Genomic DNA, 18,585 nt, shown 5'->3' with positions numbered 1-18,585 from the left:
CATCGACCTGGTAAAACCACAACATGTGGCCAATAATAAGTAGTAGGCCAAGTGGACTCCAAAGATGTAGCAGACAGCCAAATCTTGCTGCGATCCAAGAGGCTCAAACTGAAAGACTTATCACCTTTGATAAACCTGCAGTAAGAAAAGGACTGAGTAACAAAGCAATGGAACTCGTACCTCTTGAGACCCAAATAACTGTTCGACCAGAAACACCAGTCTACAATGATGTAGCACCAGAATACACTAATATGATGGAGAGATCCGTTCCAGCGATTTCTAAAAAAAAACCCCGATGCCATCCAAACAATTGACAGAACTGCATCTGGATACTTCATCAACTTTGATAACTTTTCTGAGGATCCCAGTGAACCTGAAGAAACAACAGCAAAGAAAACTTTCAAAGAGAAAACAACATAACTTTTTCATCAACTTGAAAGAATATTATACCTAGTTTCACCATGGATTGAATTTTGGTTTGGTTTAGGTGCATTTTTCCTCCTGCTCTGGCTAATATTGGTTTTAAACTTGGGACTAATAATAGATGGAAAATACAGTACAATGGACACAGCAAGTCAGAAAATCAACTTGGTCCTAAAACCTCACAAATCATCTCATGCCGAAAAATGGGACCTGTCCTCAGTAAACATCACAGCCATCCCTATACCAGGCGGTATAGCATGGGATAGAACGGACTATGATATATATGGCCCGGTGGAAATGCTGAGGATTCCACATCAGTTTAAAGTCTCTCTGAATGACTTTCTAACACTCAGCACATTGTCTGATGATTGGGACTTTGAGACTATTAATAATATGATGTCAGATTTAGAAATGTCTGCAAAATATACTGAACATGACTACTTAGAAGGGTCATCAGACTATGAACAAATGTATTGTTTTAATCATTTTGGTCATCACTATTTGCACAGATCTGCAAATCCTAGAAATGCTTTAAAATATAATCAATGGGAACATTGTCCAACGCCACCAAAAGGCGGCTCTAAAACATTTATTGAAAAATTTCCTTCTTTCTCAGGATTCAATGTTACAGATCCAGAAACGTTTTATTTCAAAAATATGAATAAGACAGGAGTGAAAACAATGTTGACCAATACTAAACAAATTTATTCTATAGACTTTTATGCTAAGTTGTCCATATTAGGTTACGACTTCTGGAAAGACAACAGAGAGACAAAGACTGTCTGGGGCACAAAAGAGTGGCAGGTGCAAGGTCTGGAAGCTTTATTCAGAGCCTGCGTTATACCTGAACAAATAATGTTTTTAAATGACACCGTGCAACAGACATCTTGTCTGGGATTAGCAAAAATAAAAGATTTAAATAAAATGTCTATACCAAAGGCAATATCTGAGAATAATAATACATCAGAGGGAGAAATAGACGTACAATATGTTTTCAAAAAGAACAGAACTAGTCCTGATTGGAAAAAATGGTTCATCTGGCCCACAGACACCAATAACTGTCAAGATAGATTCCTGAACAAAACACAGGGGTTTACATTTAGCAGGCCAGATCCAAGATACTCCCAGAGACAACATCCAGGGATAGTGACAACATAGAGTGTAGGGAAGCTATGCCTTGAATGGCTGAAAACTTCTACACTTCCAGAAATTAAACAACACTTAACTTTACTTAAAGAAAGCAATGATTTGCGAGATTTCTTATTGGGACCTCGCAAACCACGGCAGAAACTTTTCATACACACCGGTATATATGCTGCGTACAACGAAGCTTGGAAAGTGACACAATTAGAAACTGCAGAAAGAATACGAGAAATTGATCGTATTAACTTGGAGAAAGCTCTCTGTAGTGGACAATGGGTTAACTACTCTGTCCTCCAGAATATATTCACTGGACAGCATTGTATCTTCTGCTATAGACATAATGGAACAGGACTTGCTAATGTTACAACACAGCCAGTCTCAATTACGTTCAATTATGCAGCTAGGCTGGACACTGCAAAATCTGCGTTCATGCTACGTGCCATGGAGGTTAATCAACACAACGTCCTTTTTTACTGGGTTTATTCTTACAGATAAACAAATCTCTTTGGCACAAAGAGGAGCAGACTATACAGTGCTGAGCATTGAAAAACTGGAAAGATTACCATTGACAGTTTCTCAAAAACCTGTAATCGAATGGATAATTCATGGCACCATTATGATACCACTGACGATTTTCCAGTTTCAGTATTGTCTACAGCATATGCCTGAAGGCCTGTATGAAAGGTTGGGCAAAGAATACATTAAGTCAACATGGACTCTACCATATACACACAAATGTTGGAACAAAGGGAAGGAAGTATTCCTTAGTGGTAAAATTGTAAAAATTCATTAAGTGGTACACTCCTGTGCCAAGGTATTAATTTACACGGAGCCTGCGACGGTTCTGCGAATAACCTTTCATGCCACCTGCACGGTACTCCCTCCACACGGGTATAACCTGTTTTCAGGCAGCTATCCAATGGCAGTTACGTTATGTTGAATGATCACAGCTGCTGTGGCATGGTGCCAGGAAAGGTTTATCTGGTTAGTGTGTCGTCCATGGTCACTTGTTGTATGCAAGTATTGTATCCAACTCGCAAGTCAGACAGTGAGAAGGCAATTTGACCTTCACTGAATATCTCTTCTATACGAATTGATACTTTGAGCAGACTAAAGGCTATTCTTTTACAAAAATCTGTGCCTCTGACATCATCAAAAGAAACGTATGATCTGCAAGTTGCAAGAACATCTGCAGAGATACATGCATTATTATCAACAAACTGCCCTGTACATTTCGCAGAAGTGTTAAGCCAAATCTTAAACATGTCTGATACCAGTGGCATCGCACATGTATTTAAGACAGTTTTTTCGGGACTGTTAGCACCATTTGAAGCAGTCCTCTGCATTTTTCCAAATTTCGTGCACTCTGTGTTCGGCGGCCTGCCTCTCATCTTGGGACTCGTAGCAGGAATACTATTTTTATTTCTTCTGCTCCAATATGGCAAGCCCGGCAACCAAAGATACCCATAACATCATGGAACAAACGGTCCGTGCCCAGAGGTTTTGTGAGAGAATAACACAGATTCTCGGCTTGGCTCGTTTAAGAGATCTGAATACAACTTGGCTTCTCTCGTTCAGACCAATCTGGCAAGATTGCATCTTACCTGTTCTACGATGCCTGCTTTGCGGAGAAGAATGCGTGTTAGACATCTGTCTTTCACTTCCATCAGTCCTGCCATCAGATGTCGACATTTTGCTCGGTCCGGTAACGGCTCATGCACTGTGATGTCCCCAACGGCTACAAATCCTGATGACTGCATTCATTGAGATCCCACCACTAAGTCTGACTGAAGGTGAGATACGAGATTCAACAGGCACACAGGTATCATCTGACCTGACCATTGCTAACGCATCAACAAGCAATGCTTCTCATCTGTGCACATTTGATCTGCTGGATCAAGTGGTTCCTCTTTCACCTACTATGGTAGACTATTTCTTTGCCAGCCTTGGAGACCTGATGTTTTCTCCTGACACCGAGAATAACTTTTGATCAATAAATATCCTCTTTTATTGAAAACGCCCGTCTCTCTAATTTCTCAGCTGCTCTGGTGAAACGAAGCATGCACGATTGACTGAGTGAATTAGCTATCTATTGTTTCGGCGACTCTAGAGATTGATTTCCTAATAATAGGAAACAAAGTTGTCATGTTTATGCGGTTGTCAGAAACTAATCCCTTCTTATGAATTCGAGAAAGTTTCTAGTGACCTCTGAGCTAGCTGGCACTCACAATTAAGTCTAATATATGCGGTAGAGACCCAGGGGATCTCACTCCTGCGTCTAAGCTACAGACTATATTATTCAAATGCGTAAAGCCTATTGGGAATATAGGAACTATACTACAGAATGATGGCATCTTGCATATCCGTAGTACCTCACGCAAGATTGCAAATGCGTCCACTTCAAGAGTGCCTAGCACGCAAATGGAATCAGGCTCAAGGTCACTTAACAGACCTAGTGTTGGTAGACGGTCGGACTCATCGTTCTCTGCAATGGTGGAACACCAAAAACCTTTCCAAGGGACGACCGTTTCTAGAGCTAGTTCCTCAAGTAGTCATGACAGTGGACGCATCGCTCTCCGGCTGCGGAGCCCATCTACTGCATCACACCATGCAGGGCAGATGGACACCGCAACAAAAGTTACTCCATATCAATCGTTTGGAGTTGCTAGCTGTGTTCAAAGCTCTGAAAGCATTTCAAACCCTATTATCAGGCAAAGCTGTCTTAGTCCACACAGACAATATGACAGCTATGTACTACATAAACAAACAAGGGGGGACACACTCTCTGCAGCTCTCTGTTAGCACAGCAGATATGGAGATGGGCTATACCGCTAAAAATCTTCTTCTTAGCCCAACACGTCCCAGGAGTACAAAACACTATCGCAGATCTGCTAAGTCGACAAACACAGGTCAAGTCAAGTCAAGTCAAGTCAAAGAATTTATATAGCGCACTACATACCCATAGGGTTTCAAGGCGCTTAGGAAGGGGAGGAGGATTACTTGTCAAATATCCACGTTTTAAGTTGCTTTCTGAATGCTAGGTGGTTCTGGGTAAGGCGAAGGTAAGCGGGGAGTGAGTTCCATGTTTTAGCAGCCAGGTATGAGAAGGATCCACGATTGGGAACTTTATCCGCAAGTTCTTCATCCGTTCTACCAAAAGTGGGGACAACCTCAGATTGACCTCTTTGCCACCCACGAAAACGAAAATGCCCAAACTTTGGCGCCAGATACCCACACCCATTGTCCAAGGGCAATGCGAAATGGATGAACTGGTCAAGACTATATGCGTACGCTTTTCCTCCTCTCCCACTACTTCCGTTAGTGGTGCACAAACTACAACAACATTCCCTGACACTCATTCTAGTCGCTCCAACTTGGGTCAAACAGCCATGGTAAAATGTAAATTTAAATGTCATGGTACTTATAGAGCGCACTGTCACCAGACGTCACCTTGCGGTGTCGCCTATACGGCTTCCTGGCGCTGATACTCATACCGCTGTGGAACCCCTCCTGGCTTTCCCTGTGAAGTGTCCACTCCTGGGCACCCCCAGGGTGAAGCCAGGCATCCTTAGCGCTGTTGGGGCCGGTGTGGAGGCTAAGCAAGCTATTGCCCAGAGTTGCAGCGTGGGGCCCGTGATTAGAATAGGCACCGAGGCGAGAATTAACAGGTCCGAGGAAATTGAGCCTGAGACCCCGCCGAGGCGGGAATCGAACCCTGGTCGCTGGCCAGAACTCTGCATCAGGGTCTGCCGCTCTAACCATTGAGCCACACTCCACCACCACGCTGCTGCAAATGTCTGTGGTGCCACATCAAAAACTAAATCTATCTCCACGCCTACTAACGCAGAACCATGGAGAGATCAGACACCGGGACCCAGTTCAGCTCAACCTAGCAATCTGGCTCCTGAGGTCATAGAGTTTGGTTACCTCAACCTTCCTCCAGAATGCATGAACATCATTAAAGAAGCTAGATGTTAGACGGGAAACCTGAGGGTCGGCCGAGCAAGGGGGAGAGGCCTCCTGGCGAGGGTCCTCTCCTTAGATCGTACAGACGAGCAACCACCCCCCCACAGATGGACACCACACAAAGATAGGTTCTTAACTCTTTTATCAGCATTCTTTGGCAGGTTATCGTGACGATACAGTAGAAACGGGATTCTAGGATCCCCTTGAACTTAGTCTCTGTGGGAAGGGGGTAGCGGGACAGTCTTGGTACCGGTCTGGTACAGGGATATCTTGCGGACAGCTCTCAATCCTCGAGCTGGAGGGTTATTCGGTAGGGGCCGCGGCAGCGCCAGCAGGACTCCAAAGATGGTCCAGCAGGACTCCAAGGATGGTTCATAAAGATGAGCCGCGGCAGCGCCAGCAGGACTCCAAGGATGGTTCATGAAGATGAGCCGCGGCAGCGCCAGCAGGACTCCAAGGATGGTTCACGAAGATGAGCCGCGGCAGCACCGGCAGGACTCCAAGGATGGTTCACGAAGATGAGCCGCGGCAGCGCCAGCAGGACTCCAAGGATGGTTCACGAAGATGAGCCGCGGCAGCGCCAGCAGGACTCCAAGGATGAGTTTCTCTGTGTCTCTCGACTCCAGGATACAACTGCCTTCCTGCTCTGGAGCTGCCCCAGTTATAGGTCTGGTGCCCTTTGATGTCCGGACCCTCGCACTTGGAGGTCGGGGGGTCCGGGATGTGCGAGTCCAGACACCCAGCAGGGGGGTGGAGCCAGCGCCCAGGGAGGCTGCGGGCGATCGAAACTAGGCGGATGGGGGACCATCGAAACTCCTTCCCTCATTGACTCGCCAAGTGGTCTCTTTACCCCCTGGTCGGATCGTGGTGCCTCGATGTCGGGGCTTTGCTGGGGCTGGGGTCGGGCCGAGGCCACGAGGCCTGGTCGTGGAGGGTCCAAGATGGCGGCTGGGCTGGAGACGATGGCCCGGGAAATGGTCCGGGCCAGCCGGGAGAGTTGAGGAGATGAGGTCGAGTTCCGTCGGGGGAGAGCTGGGGGCGGCCCGGAGGGACTGCACTCGTGGAAGGTGGAAGGTGCCGCTCTTGGTCGTAGAACAGGGGTCGAGGTAGTCCGGGACCCGCCATGCGGGAGGAGTGGGGCCACGCCACGAGGCCCTGTCCAACACTAGACGTCCCACTACCAGAGCATGTTACGCTGCTAAGTGGAAACGCTTTGTCATATACTGCCAAAACAACCAAATAGATCCAACACATCATAGGATATCTATTACACCTTCAAAAATGTAACTTAGCCTATACGTCTATCAGACAGCACCTTGCTACCATTGCAGCATACTTACAAAACAGACAACATCTGTCTCTTTTTTTAAGTACCAGCTATTAAAGCTTTCATTGAAGGACTCAAAAGAATAATTCCTCCCAGAACGCCACCAGCATCAGTGTGGAACCTGAACATTGTTCTCACAAGGTAAATGGGTCCTCCATTTGAACCATTACATAAATGGGAATTGCAATTCCTAAATGGAAAGTAGCTTTCCTGGTAGCAATCACTTCTCTTAGAAGGGTTAGTGAACTACAAGCATTTACCATTAAAGAACCCTTTTTTTCAAATGCATCATAACAAAGTTGTTCTTCGTACTAATCCAAAATTCCTGCATAAAGTCATTTCACCATTCCATCTAAATCAATCCGTTGAGCTGCTCGTATTCTTTTCGCAGCCTCAAACAGTCGCAGAAAGAGCTCTACACACCTTAGACATTAAAAGAGCTCTGCTGTACTATATCGAAGTAACACAATTGTTTCGTAAAACAAAACAACTTTTTGTGTCTTTCTCGCCGCCACATAAATGCAACCCTATTTCGAAATCAGGGCTCGCCAGATGGATAGTTAAATGCATACAAATTTGTTACCAAAAAGCAAAACTCACGGTAACAATTCCTATAAAAGCCCACTCAACAAGATAGATAGGGGCTTCAACGGCATTCCTATGGAATATCCCCTTAGATGACATATGCAGAGCAGCTACATGGCTTACACCGCACTCATTCACAAAGCATTATTGTGTAGATGTGCAAACTAAACAACAAGCCACTGCGGGCCAGGCTGTATTAAAAACACTGTTTCAAGCAACTGCAACAGATACGGGTGGTCGCCGCTTGGTGTGGGTACTGCTATACAATCTATGCATAGTGTGTAATCTGCAGCTCATATGCCTCGAACACAAAATGCTACTTACCAGTATGCATCTGTTCATGGCATGTAGAGCTGCAGAGTTAACACGCCCACCCGGCTACCTTTATCTGTTCCGGTATTATCTTAATTAGATACAAATCACATGGACATCACTACTTCTTGTACAGCTCCATCACTTCCCTAATGGCGAAAAACAATCTGGGCGATGGAGCCGATGCCCATGCGCAGTATCATCCTAAGGAGGAGTCCCCTATCCTGTGACTCCGAAAGACTTTTCTACAACAAAACAAACTGCAAACATCCGGGCCCAACACTAGGTGGCCATCTATGCATAGTGTGTAACTCTGCAGCTCTACATGCCAAGAACAAATGCCTACTGGTAAGTAACATTTTCCTTCTTTATACTAAGATTGAGGTTTCACTCTTAAGGCTGTCTCATTTGGTCAGGTCTGGGTGTCCATTGTTTCTGTGGGTGGGATCATTCCCATTATGACCTCAGCTCTGTTCATTAGGTTTTCTCTAGGATTACAAAACTTTTTTTACAAACATGTAGCCCAAATACATAAATTGTCACATTTTTAGGTATCACTACTTAGATATTTACACAATTCCTGTTTGCTGATCCTTTCAGGTCAGTGGTACAGATATCCGAGTTAAGCCACATTTAAGGCAATATTGGTTTGCTGGTTAGCATCCCAAAATTACCCCATTGATAACCAATTTATTCAGTTACCCACCTAGTGGTTGGAGCTAGGAAATATGTCCTTTTTCCTCCAATATGGACTTTGTAACACTGGTAGTTGGTTTAAAGCTTGGTCCCTTGATCTGTAAGACCCTTAGTCAGAAAACTGTGCATTCTTTCTCAAAATTACATGTTGTTTGGAGAGTGTACACCCTGATAAGGAAGTATTCACAAACCTGAAGTCAGGCTGTTCCTCAAGCAACCTCAGTGTCTTGAAGAGAACTCAGCACATTCCTCTTTTCAAAATTCAGATACTTGGATTGTAATTTCATTATTTCCTTGTTAGTGAAATTGAATCAGTGAGTTGGGCTCACTTTCTGATTGATCCTATTCAGCTTTATTGCTGCAGAGAATACATCAAGGAATGAATTAACACCTTTAGTGCACTTCATCAATCTCATTTTAGGAAGTTTATCATTTTAAAATTGTATGTAATTTGTGAAGTACAGTTACACTTTCTCAGAATTTTAAATTTGTTAAATCCATGTTGATTGGAATGTAAAGTAATGGGTGTTTGTTCCTTACTGCTCAGATTTAGTTTTGCAGGGCAGGGCTGTGCCTCATGGCACGTGTATATGTGCTTTACTGTTGACCTGTGATAATGTTTGTGAGTGTATGACTGTGTGGGTGTATGTGAATGTCTGTGTTTTTCCACGTTGTGTGTTTGTAAATGAGTGTTCTGGTGGGTATCTGCATGTCTCTTTGTGTCCATCTGTGTGACTCTACATACCGGTCTCTTTGTTGCGTACGTTCCTTTTTAGCACTTGTTTAGCACTTCTTTCTTGGCTGCTCATCTCTTCCTCCCAGGTACCGTGGTTCCTTCAAAGACAAAGATTGTTTGTCACTTCTCTACTTTGGTGTTGACTTGTGGGCAGCAGCACACCGTGCAGATCATTCCAAGGGACGAGTACAACAATCCCACAAGCAACTCGCCCTCCCTTACAGATCAGGATGCTTACACCGTGGACATCCATGAGGTACGTTAGCCACAATGTACAAACTCACCCATACTGCCCCACCAAGTGAAACCCTGTAATGTAAGTATCATCTTGGAGAGTCCACTAGGGTAAACCTTCTTAGTAGAAGAGCTTTCTTCTAAGCCTCAGCTCGGTGAAGCTTCTATTACTGAATACTTCAGCAAGCGTACAAGATGAATCCACCAGGGTAACCCTAATCACACTTTCAAACTGGTATGACTTACCTAACACTTAAATATAGACCGTGCATGAGGTGAGAAATGTTTGGCCAAAATCTCATCTCCGCGTATGCTTAAAGTGAAACTTCTTTCTGCAAGCTAGGACCTTCAACCTGGTGCCACTTAGGCAAAGGTAACATTTAAGCTTAGATTGTGCTTGAGAGGAGAGGTTAACCACTTGCATTTCACCTCAAACTATTTATAAGGTGAGACTTCTGCAAGCTGATTAATACCCCAATCAGCCTAGAAGGAGGAACCTCACATTGAAGCGTCCAACTGTAGGGGCCAAGCACCCTCTACCTAGGTGTCTACATGTTAGACTTACAGATTGTAAAACTTTCTAGAGTGTTCAAGAGGTGAGTCATTGACTTGAGACATCCACTTAGTGAGAACGACGTCTTTCGACAGCCACAAGTTAAGACTCTCCTTCAGCAAGCTCAAGGCGAGAATTAAACTTGAGGCATGGACAAGGCGATATCCGTGTCTAGAACATCAACAAAACGAGACAACACCCCACAACAATCACTTTCATGTTATGATGGAAATGGGATGTGTGACCTTTGGTATAAGACACCTTATTTGCTTCTCACTGAGGTGTGTGAGCATGTAATATCTGATCCTGAAAGGCCCAAGCAGTATCTAGGAGGTGAGGATATTGATATGCTAAGAAAGAAGGAAGCAAAGTTTTCACAAAACACAGGAGTACTTTAAGTTTTACTTTTGCAGCTCTGAAGTTAGTTGTGGAGGCTTTCTGAGCTTATTACATTTTGCAATATATCTAACTGTTGACAGAAATATGACCACAAATCTCATCTTCCGGTTAGGCTGCTACCAATACGAAGTGAGTGTACAATCACCTTCAAATAACCCCAAAACGTAAGGACTGATAGACAAACAAAAAAGTGCCACTTTTTTCCCTCCATTTACAATCGAAATATGTTTAGTGTGGTTATGCTCACAGCTGCCTCCAATGCAATTTAGCAAGTTAAATGTAAACGTACTTGCTGACAGTGTGCTAGATCTCTTTGCAATAGAAGCAATTGTAACAACACAAAATAGATTTTTTTTAAGTTTGGAAAAAAAGGAAAATGGAGACATTCATGTGTTTTTAAAATTTGATTTGTGTGCAGCATCGAATTAGGAATACTTTCATTTAAAAACAGCCATCTCACTCGCACAGCATGCTAATGTCTTTTCAATGACTGAATACGTGTGCTGTGTATATGGCGGCAGCTCTTCTTTCCTTTTCCCTGGTTCATTGAGATCCTGACGGCAATCAGATTTCTTTTGTGGTGTTGGAATCCCCCATAATCAACCTAAGGAGGCCCACCTGACTACACATGCCCTATGCAGTGCCTGTACACACTGGTGGTACTGTACTACTTTGTCATCACCAGCAATGAGGGTTATATGAGGCACACTATACCATGCACATGGAGGGGTCACGCAAGATGTACAGCACCAACCGCATTTAGCAAGAGAACCCACAAGAAAACAGTCTTGTGAAAAGTATTAATAAGATGTGATTACACATTACAGAGTTGTAAGCCATAGCACCAAGTACAAGTCACCATAGAGCTGAGGACCTCTACTGTGTTGTCAGATAGCTACATACTTCAGGGCATGTGGTCCCTTGTTTTCTTTTTATAAATCATTGTTGGTATGTTAAAATAATCAGCCCAGGTGTTAAACCCTATATTTCCTCAGAGTGTAGCCTGGACTCAAAATGTGTGCTCGTCTTGAAAGCCAGTTTGTTTTATCGGATAAGTCCACATTTTTTTATGGTGCAGTACATCTGAATATTATTGTTTTTTACCCCCTTAGAATCTTCTGTTCAAGGCATATGAGCTGCAGAGTACACACTGTGCATAGATCGCCACCTAGTGTTGGGCTCGGATGTTTGCAGTTTGTTTTTGTCCTGAAAAGTTCTTCTTAAGTCATGAGATAGGTGACTCCTCCTCTGGACTATACTGCGCATGGACATCGGCTCCATCCTCAGATTGTTTTTTTCCGCCATCGGGCTCGGATGTGTCTCCGGCTTTCCAGTTTGCAACCGATTTTCCGTCAGCACGCAATCCTCACCCAGTTCGACGGTATTCCGATCGCCATCCCCGTCGACGCGATTCTTCACAACTTTGAAGACTTCGATTCCGGCCGACGAAAGCCTTCGGGCTTACCTAGGCTTTACTTTCTGGCTCGTGGAAAGGACGCCATTCAAGAGGTGTCTTCGATGTAGATCCTTTGCCTCTCTCTGGAGCACGAGGCCAAAGACTGTTCCGCTTGTGCCTCCATCCGCTCCAAAAAGACTATTCAGAACTGACGAGCTCGAAGATCAATGGCTCGCTCGTCCGCATCGATCCCGGGCGACATCTTTAAAGAGGGCATCAATGTGCCAGAACAGGAGCGAGCCGAAATAAGCGCCAGCTCCTCCGATGCCGAAGACTCAGACGTCAAGGACATCACTCCACCTCAATGGGTCGTAAGTAAGAACGTCAACCCCAACCCTTCCTAGACACCCTCCAAAAAGGCTTCGGTCACACCCTCACCTTCTTGCCCGGGTGCACACCGAGAGACTGCTTCCCACGCCCCGCCCTTGGGCTCGGCAAAGAAGACTATTAAGCATTCATGTGGCTCGGGCTCGAGTCAGCCTCTTTCCGGTGTCGATCCTACACCGACACCGAAAAATAAGCCATATTCCTCATCCACGCCGACCGCTGCTTCAACACCCAAGCACTCTGCGCCGAAGACTGGCACCGGCTCATAGATGTCAAAACCGCACTCGGAGCCGAGTAAAAATCTACCTAAAGGTCCCGACTCCCACGCTTCGGAACCGAAAAAACCCACGGAACCGAAAAAACACGTTCCAGTTAAAGACGAGGGTAACAGTTCTAAGCCAAAAGACTCTAGACCAGCTACCGAATCGGTGTCGAAAAAAACCCCGGTACCAAGACCTTTCACACCGAAATTCTTACCATCCACAGAAGAGCCTTTACTACCAGATCCTACTCAAAAGACTCTTGTAAAGGATCCTAAGACTGGACAACTGTCTCTTAGCTCTAAAAAGAGACCAGTAGAGGCGCCTGCACCTCCTCCTTCTCCTCCAAAGAAGAGAGACATTGCAACCTCTCCATTAAGGGTACTTTCTCCACTTCCCCACACTCTTCCACCTCCTCCACCACATCATTCTCCTACACCATCCCCTCATCCAGATGATGATGTAGACACAGACTCTGATGACACAGGTGGGGGTGCTTATGAGCCTGTAGGAAACAATAGTCCCCCCCCCCCCCATGATTATAACACCCCTGATGTGCCTTACGTCCCTCAAGACGATGTATATCCCTCCAGGCTTTCCCCCCCAGAAGACACTATAGGTTTTAACCTACTAGTCCAGAGGGCTGCCCAGTACCATGGGGTCGATTTACACACTGACACTGTGGAGGAAGATTTCTTTTTGGACACATTTGATAATACACAAAGGTCCACTGCCATTCTGCCAATGCTTAAAGGGGTCATTAAGCATGCGACAGAGGTCTTTAAAGATCCTGTCAGAGCTAGAGTCCTCAACTCCTGCATTGAGAAAAAGTACAAAGCTGTCCTTACTGATCCATCTTACATTAGAGGCCCAGCACCCTTAGATTCCTTGTTAGTTTCTAACGCACATAAACATGCCAATTCACAAACATCAGGTGAGGCCTCACCACCAGACAAGGAATCTAAGCTCCTTGACTCCTCCAGTAAACGAACAGCGTCACAGGCAGCTAACATTTGACGCATTGCCAATACCCAAGCATTGTTGGGAAGATAAGACAGGGCACATTATGATGAACTGGAGTCCATAATGCAGCATCTACCAGACAAATATAAAAATAGGGCCAATTAACTCATACAAGAAGGTAAAAATATTACTAATACTTCTATTCGTTGTGCCCTAGATGCTGCAGATACTGCCTCAAGGGCAATCAATACCAGCACCCTTTTGCGTAGACATGCCTGGCTACGTATTTCAGGTTTTAAACCTGAGGTACAAAATCCCATCCTCAATCAGCCACTTGATGAGACACATTTATTTGGCCCTAATGTCGATGTGTCTTTAGAGAAAATGAAAAAAGACACGGACACAGCAAAATCTATGGGAGCCTTGCAGCTGCAAGCTCCCAGACATTCTTTTTGTCGCTCATCATATAGAGGAAACACAAGAGGCTACTCCTCCGAAAGCCCCTCCACTTCCTGCAAGACCCCTAGCCAATCCACATTCACTAAGGGCTACCAGAGAGAGGGTTACAGGGGTAACAATAACAAAGGCAGAGGCAAAACCAACAACTCCCGCTCTGCCTCCACCCCTACCCAATGACTTTCCTCCCCTTCCCCCCCAACATTCCACTCCTGTGGGGGGAAGACTGCAACAATTCCTTCCTGCCTGGACCAACATTACACCAGACAGGTGGGTGCGACAAATTATTCAGTCAGGTTACTGTCTAGAACGAACATCTACCCCCCCACCCCCCAAACATACCACCCAAACAGCACCCAATGTCACAAGAACATCTATCACTGTTAAAGCAAGAAGTAATATCTTTGCTAGAAAAAGTGCAATAGAACCAGTTCCTCTGCACCAACAAAACAAGGGGGTTTACTCCCTATACTTTCTTATCCCAAAGAAGGACGGCGCTCTAAGGCCTATTCTAGACCTCAGACTGCTAAACATATACATACAGTCAGACCATTTTCACATGGTCACACTCCAACAAATCCTTCCTCTCCTATTACAAAACGCCTTCCTTGCTACTCTAAATCTCAAGGAGGCATACTTCCACATTCCCATTCACAAAGCTCACAAAGCTCACAGGAAGTATCTCAGATTTGTTATTGGCCTTGCAGCACTATCAATTCAAAGTACTCCCATTCTGAGTAACTACAGTACCAAGAGTATTCACCAAGTGCCTAGCAGTAGTGGCAGCACATTTACGAAGACAGCACATCCACGTCTTCCCGTACCTCAACGACTAAATCATAAAAGCCAGCTCATACAACCAGTGTGTAGAACACACTCATGCCACGATCCAACTGCTCTAAAACTTGGGGTTCACATTAAACCACACCAAGTCTCATCTGCAACCATCCAAAGTACAACAGTACCTCAGTGCGACAATAAACACCTCAACAGCGCTAGCTTATCCCACTCCAGTAAGGATAGCCAGCATGCAAACTCTTCTCACAAAGTTTCAGCCACAACACTCTCTTCCAGCACGAGTGTTCATGCAGCTCATAGGGATGATGGCCTCTTGCATTTTCATAGGGCCCCATGCAAGACTTCAAATGCGGCCTCTACAAGAGTGCCTATCGCGTCAATGAAACCAGGCTCAAGGTCAATTAACAGACCTAGTGTTGGTAGACGGTCGGACTCCTCGCTCTCTGCAGTGGGGGAGCACCAAAAACCTTTCCAAGGGGCGACCGTTCACAGAGCCAGTTCCTCAAATAATCTTGACAGCGGACGCATCGCTCTCCGGCTGTGGGGCCCATTTACTGGACACACCATGCAAGGCAGGTGGACGCCGCAACAAAAGTTACTCCACATCAATCATCTGGAGTTACTAGCTATATTCCTAGCACTAAAAGCTTTACAACAGCAAGTATCAAACAAAGCTGTGTTAGTCCGCACGGACAACATGACAGCTATGTATTACATACAGAAACAGGGCGGAACACACTCCCTGCAACTCTCTCAGCTAGCACAAAACATATGGCGGTGGGCTATACCTCAAAACATATTCCTCTTAGCCCAAAATACCATAGCAGACCTGTTAAGTCGTCAGACACAACAGATCCACGAGTGGGAACTTCATCCGCAAGTTCTTCAACCATTCTTTCAGATGTGGGGACAACCTCAGATAGATCTCTTTGCCACCCACAAAAATGCGCCCAATGCCCAAGCTTCGCTGCCAGATATCCACACCCACTGTCCAAAGGCAATGCGATATGGATCAACTGGTCAAACAAATTTGCATAAGCTTTTCCACCTCTACCACTCATGCCACTAGTAGTACGCAAACTACAGCAGCATTCTCGGACCCTCTTCCTAGTTGCTCCAACGTGGGCCAGACAGCTGTGGTACACCACACTGCTACAACTGTCTGTAGTGCCGCACCAAAAACTATACCTGTCTCCACGCCTTCTAACACAGAACCGTGGAGAGATCAGGCACCCTGACCCAGCTTAGCTCAACCTTGCGATCTGGCTCCTGAAATTCTAGAATTTGGATATCTTAACCTTCCTCCAGACTCCATGAATGTTATAACAGAAGCTAGACGTCCAACCACTAGAGCATGCTATGCAGCTAAATGGAAACGCTTTGTCATATATATTCACAACAACAATATTAATCCCCTAGACGTGTCTATTCAACTCATCATATGATACTTACTGCACCTCCAAAGATGTAACTTAGCCTACACGTCTAGTAGACTACATCTTGCAGCCATAGCAGCATATCTTCAAAACAGACAGCATCTATCTCTGTTCAGAGTGCCTGCTATTAAAGCCTTTATGGTTGGCCTTAAGAGATTAAACCCTCCCAGAGTACCACCTTCACCAGTGCGGAATTTAAACATTGTTCTCACACGGCTAATGGGACCTCCCTTCGAACCTTTACATAAATGTGAACTACAATTTTTAACATGGAAGGTCGCCTTCCTAGTAGCTATTACTTCTCTACGGAGAGTTAGTGAACTACAAGCACTAACCTTTCAAGAACCTTTCTTGCAAATGCATCATAATAAGGTCGTTCTCTGTACTAATCCAAAATTCCTACCCAAGGTCATTTCTCCCTTCCACCTCAATCAATCTGTGGAACTAAAAGTTTTCTTGTCACAGCCACAAACAGTATCAGAAAGAGCTCTTGATACCCTAGATGTCAAAAGAGCGTTGCTATACTACATTGAGAGAACACAACCTTTTCGTAAGACCAAACAACTTTTTGTGTCTTTCTCACCACCACACAAGGGTAATCCCATATAAAAATCTGGGATAGCTAGATGGATTGTCAAATGCATACAAATTTGCTACCACAAAGCTAAAAGTATGTTATTTGTTCCTTCTAAAGCCCATTCTACTAGAAAAATAGGGGCTTCAATGGCATTTTTAGGGAACATTCCCCTAGATGAAATCTGCAGAGCAGCTACATGGTCTACACCGCACACATTCACAAAACACTATTGTGTAGATGTGCAAACCAAGCAACAAGCTAATGTGGGCCAGGCTGTTCTCAAAACATTATTTCAAACTACTGCAACAGATAGGGGTGGTTGCCGCTAACAGTGGGTACTGCAATACAATCTATCCACAGTGTGTAATCTGCAGCTCATATGCCTCGAACGGAAAATGCTACTTACCAGTATGCATCTGTTCATGGCATGTAGAGCTGCAGAGTTACACACGCCCCCGCCCCCCCCCCATCCCCCCGGCTAACCTTTTCTGTTCCAGTATTATCTTAATTAGATACAGCTTACACGGACGTCCTTCCTTTTCTTACAAAGCTCCATCATTTCCCTAATGGCGAAAAACAATCTGAGGATGGAGCCGATGCCCATGCGCAGTATGGTCCAGAGGAGGAGACACCTATCTCGTGACTTCCAAAGAACTTTTCAGGACAAAAACAAACTGCAAACATCCGGGCCCAACACTAGGTGGCGATCTATGCCTGTTGACCTGTTACTGTCCCTCCTTATCTTCTTTTACTTCCCTCATTTTTAATATTTTTTAACTCAATAACATTTTTTTTTCTTAATCCTCCCTCTCTCCTCTTGCCTCTCTATTGCCTTCTCCTTGTCCTCGCTCTTCCTGATGATCCAATCCCTACTGATGTTCATTTGTATATCTGCTGCTTTACGTGCCCTCCCTCTTTCCATGTGCCCTTCCCGTGCCACTTTACCTTCAATTTCTCTTGTCCCGGACCCCCTTCCCTTTCACTTTCTTTCATTCCATGTACTTTCCTCATCTTGCTATTCCCTATCTGTTTTCCTTTCCACCTGTTTTTTTTCATTCTACTCCATCGTATACAGCTTGGCCCTCTGGAGGAGGCAAGTGCAGGAGTCTCATGTGACAAATCGGTGGTATCGAACAGACAGACATGTCAGGTGTTCCTGCGACTAACTCTGCACCAGAGAGGCTGCTTCCACACCTGCATCTCCTACCAAAACCAGCCAATAAGCAACGGTGACTTCGACATTATTGTCTTAAATGGTAAGCAGAGGCTATTATAATTGGTGACGTTGATTGATTGTTCAGAGCAAGTGTGATCATTCTATGCTTCTAGAAGTAACCACATTATGCATACCCCATGTCCAGAAGTGATACAGACCCAGATACACCTGCCTCAGTGACACACTATATGATCCTTGATTATTAATTTAGAGCTAGGCTTCCTTTAAATGATGAATTCTGGGCCTTGTTGTGAAAACCACATCGCAGTCCTTGTTGGGATGAACCACAAAAGTCAATAAATTAACTTGTGCTTAACGCTCCGGTAACTTGGCACTAAGCAGTCACGCCTAACTTGGAGCCAATGAGTAAAGTATTTATGCAGCACTCAAACAATAATAAAGTGAAAACACAACACAAGCCTCAAATCTATTTTGAAAAATAAAGTACTATTTAATAAATAAAATTACACTAAAACAACAAAAATCCAATTAGTGGACCCGGAAGTTTGAGTTTTTAAAGTTTTAGGTGAAAAAAGCATCAAGAACAACAAAGCTGTTATTTGGTCGTGGTGAGCCAGGAGAAAACTCACAAGTTCAGACCGACCGTGATGGAGTTCAGGTTGGACATGGGGGCCAGGTTAGTCTGGCTGAAGAGTTACCTTCTCAAAGCCTGTGCAAAGCGTTCTGTTCGTGTTGTCCGTGAGGAGGAAGCTTTTTGCACA

At 44.7% G+C, this 18,585-nt stretch overlaps 1 protein-coding gene across 4 annotated transcripts in view; it reads left to right on the top strand.

The window, feature by feature from the left end:
- The window catches only part of AREL1 (apoptosis resistant E3 ubiquitin protein ligase 1), a 618,076-nt gene that overhangs the window by 192,927 nt on the left and 406,564 nt on the right, over positions 1 to 18,585 (top strand). For all 4 annotated transcript variants that reach the window (XM_086937491.1, XM_086937493.1, XM_086937492.1 and 1 more), the window contains 2 exons: positions 9,275 to 9,444; positions 17,723 to 17,903. In XM_086937491.1, coding sequence (XP_086793617.1) covers positions 9,275 to 9,444; positions 17,723 to 17,903 — 351 coding nt within the window. The remainder of the gene's footprint in view (positions 1 to 9,274; positions 9,445 to 17,722; positions 17,904 to 18,585) is intronic.

Source organism: Lissotriton vulgaris, chromosome 9 (genome assembly GCF_964263255.1).
Source record: "Lissotriton vulgaris chromosome 9, aLisVul1.2, whole genome shotgun sequence".
Taxonomy (NCBI): Eukaryota; Metazoa; Chordata; class Amphibia; order Caudata; family Salamandridae; genus Lissotriton; species Lissotriton vulgaris.
This window is presented reverse-complemented; position numbering and strand designations above follow the sequence as displayed.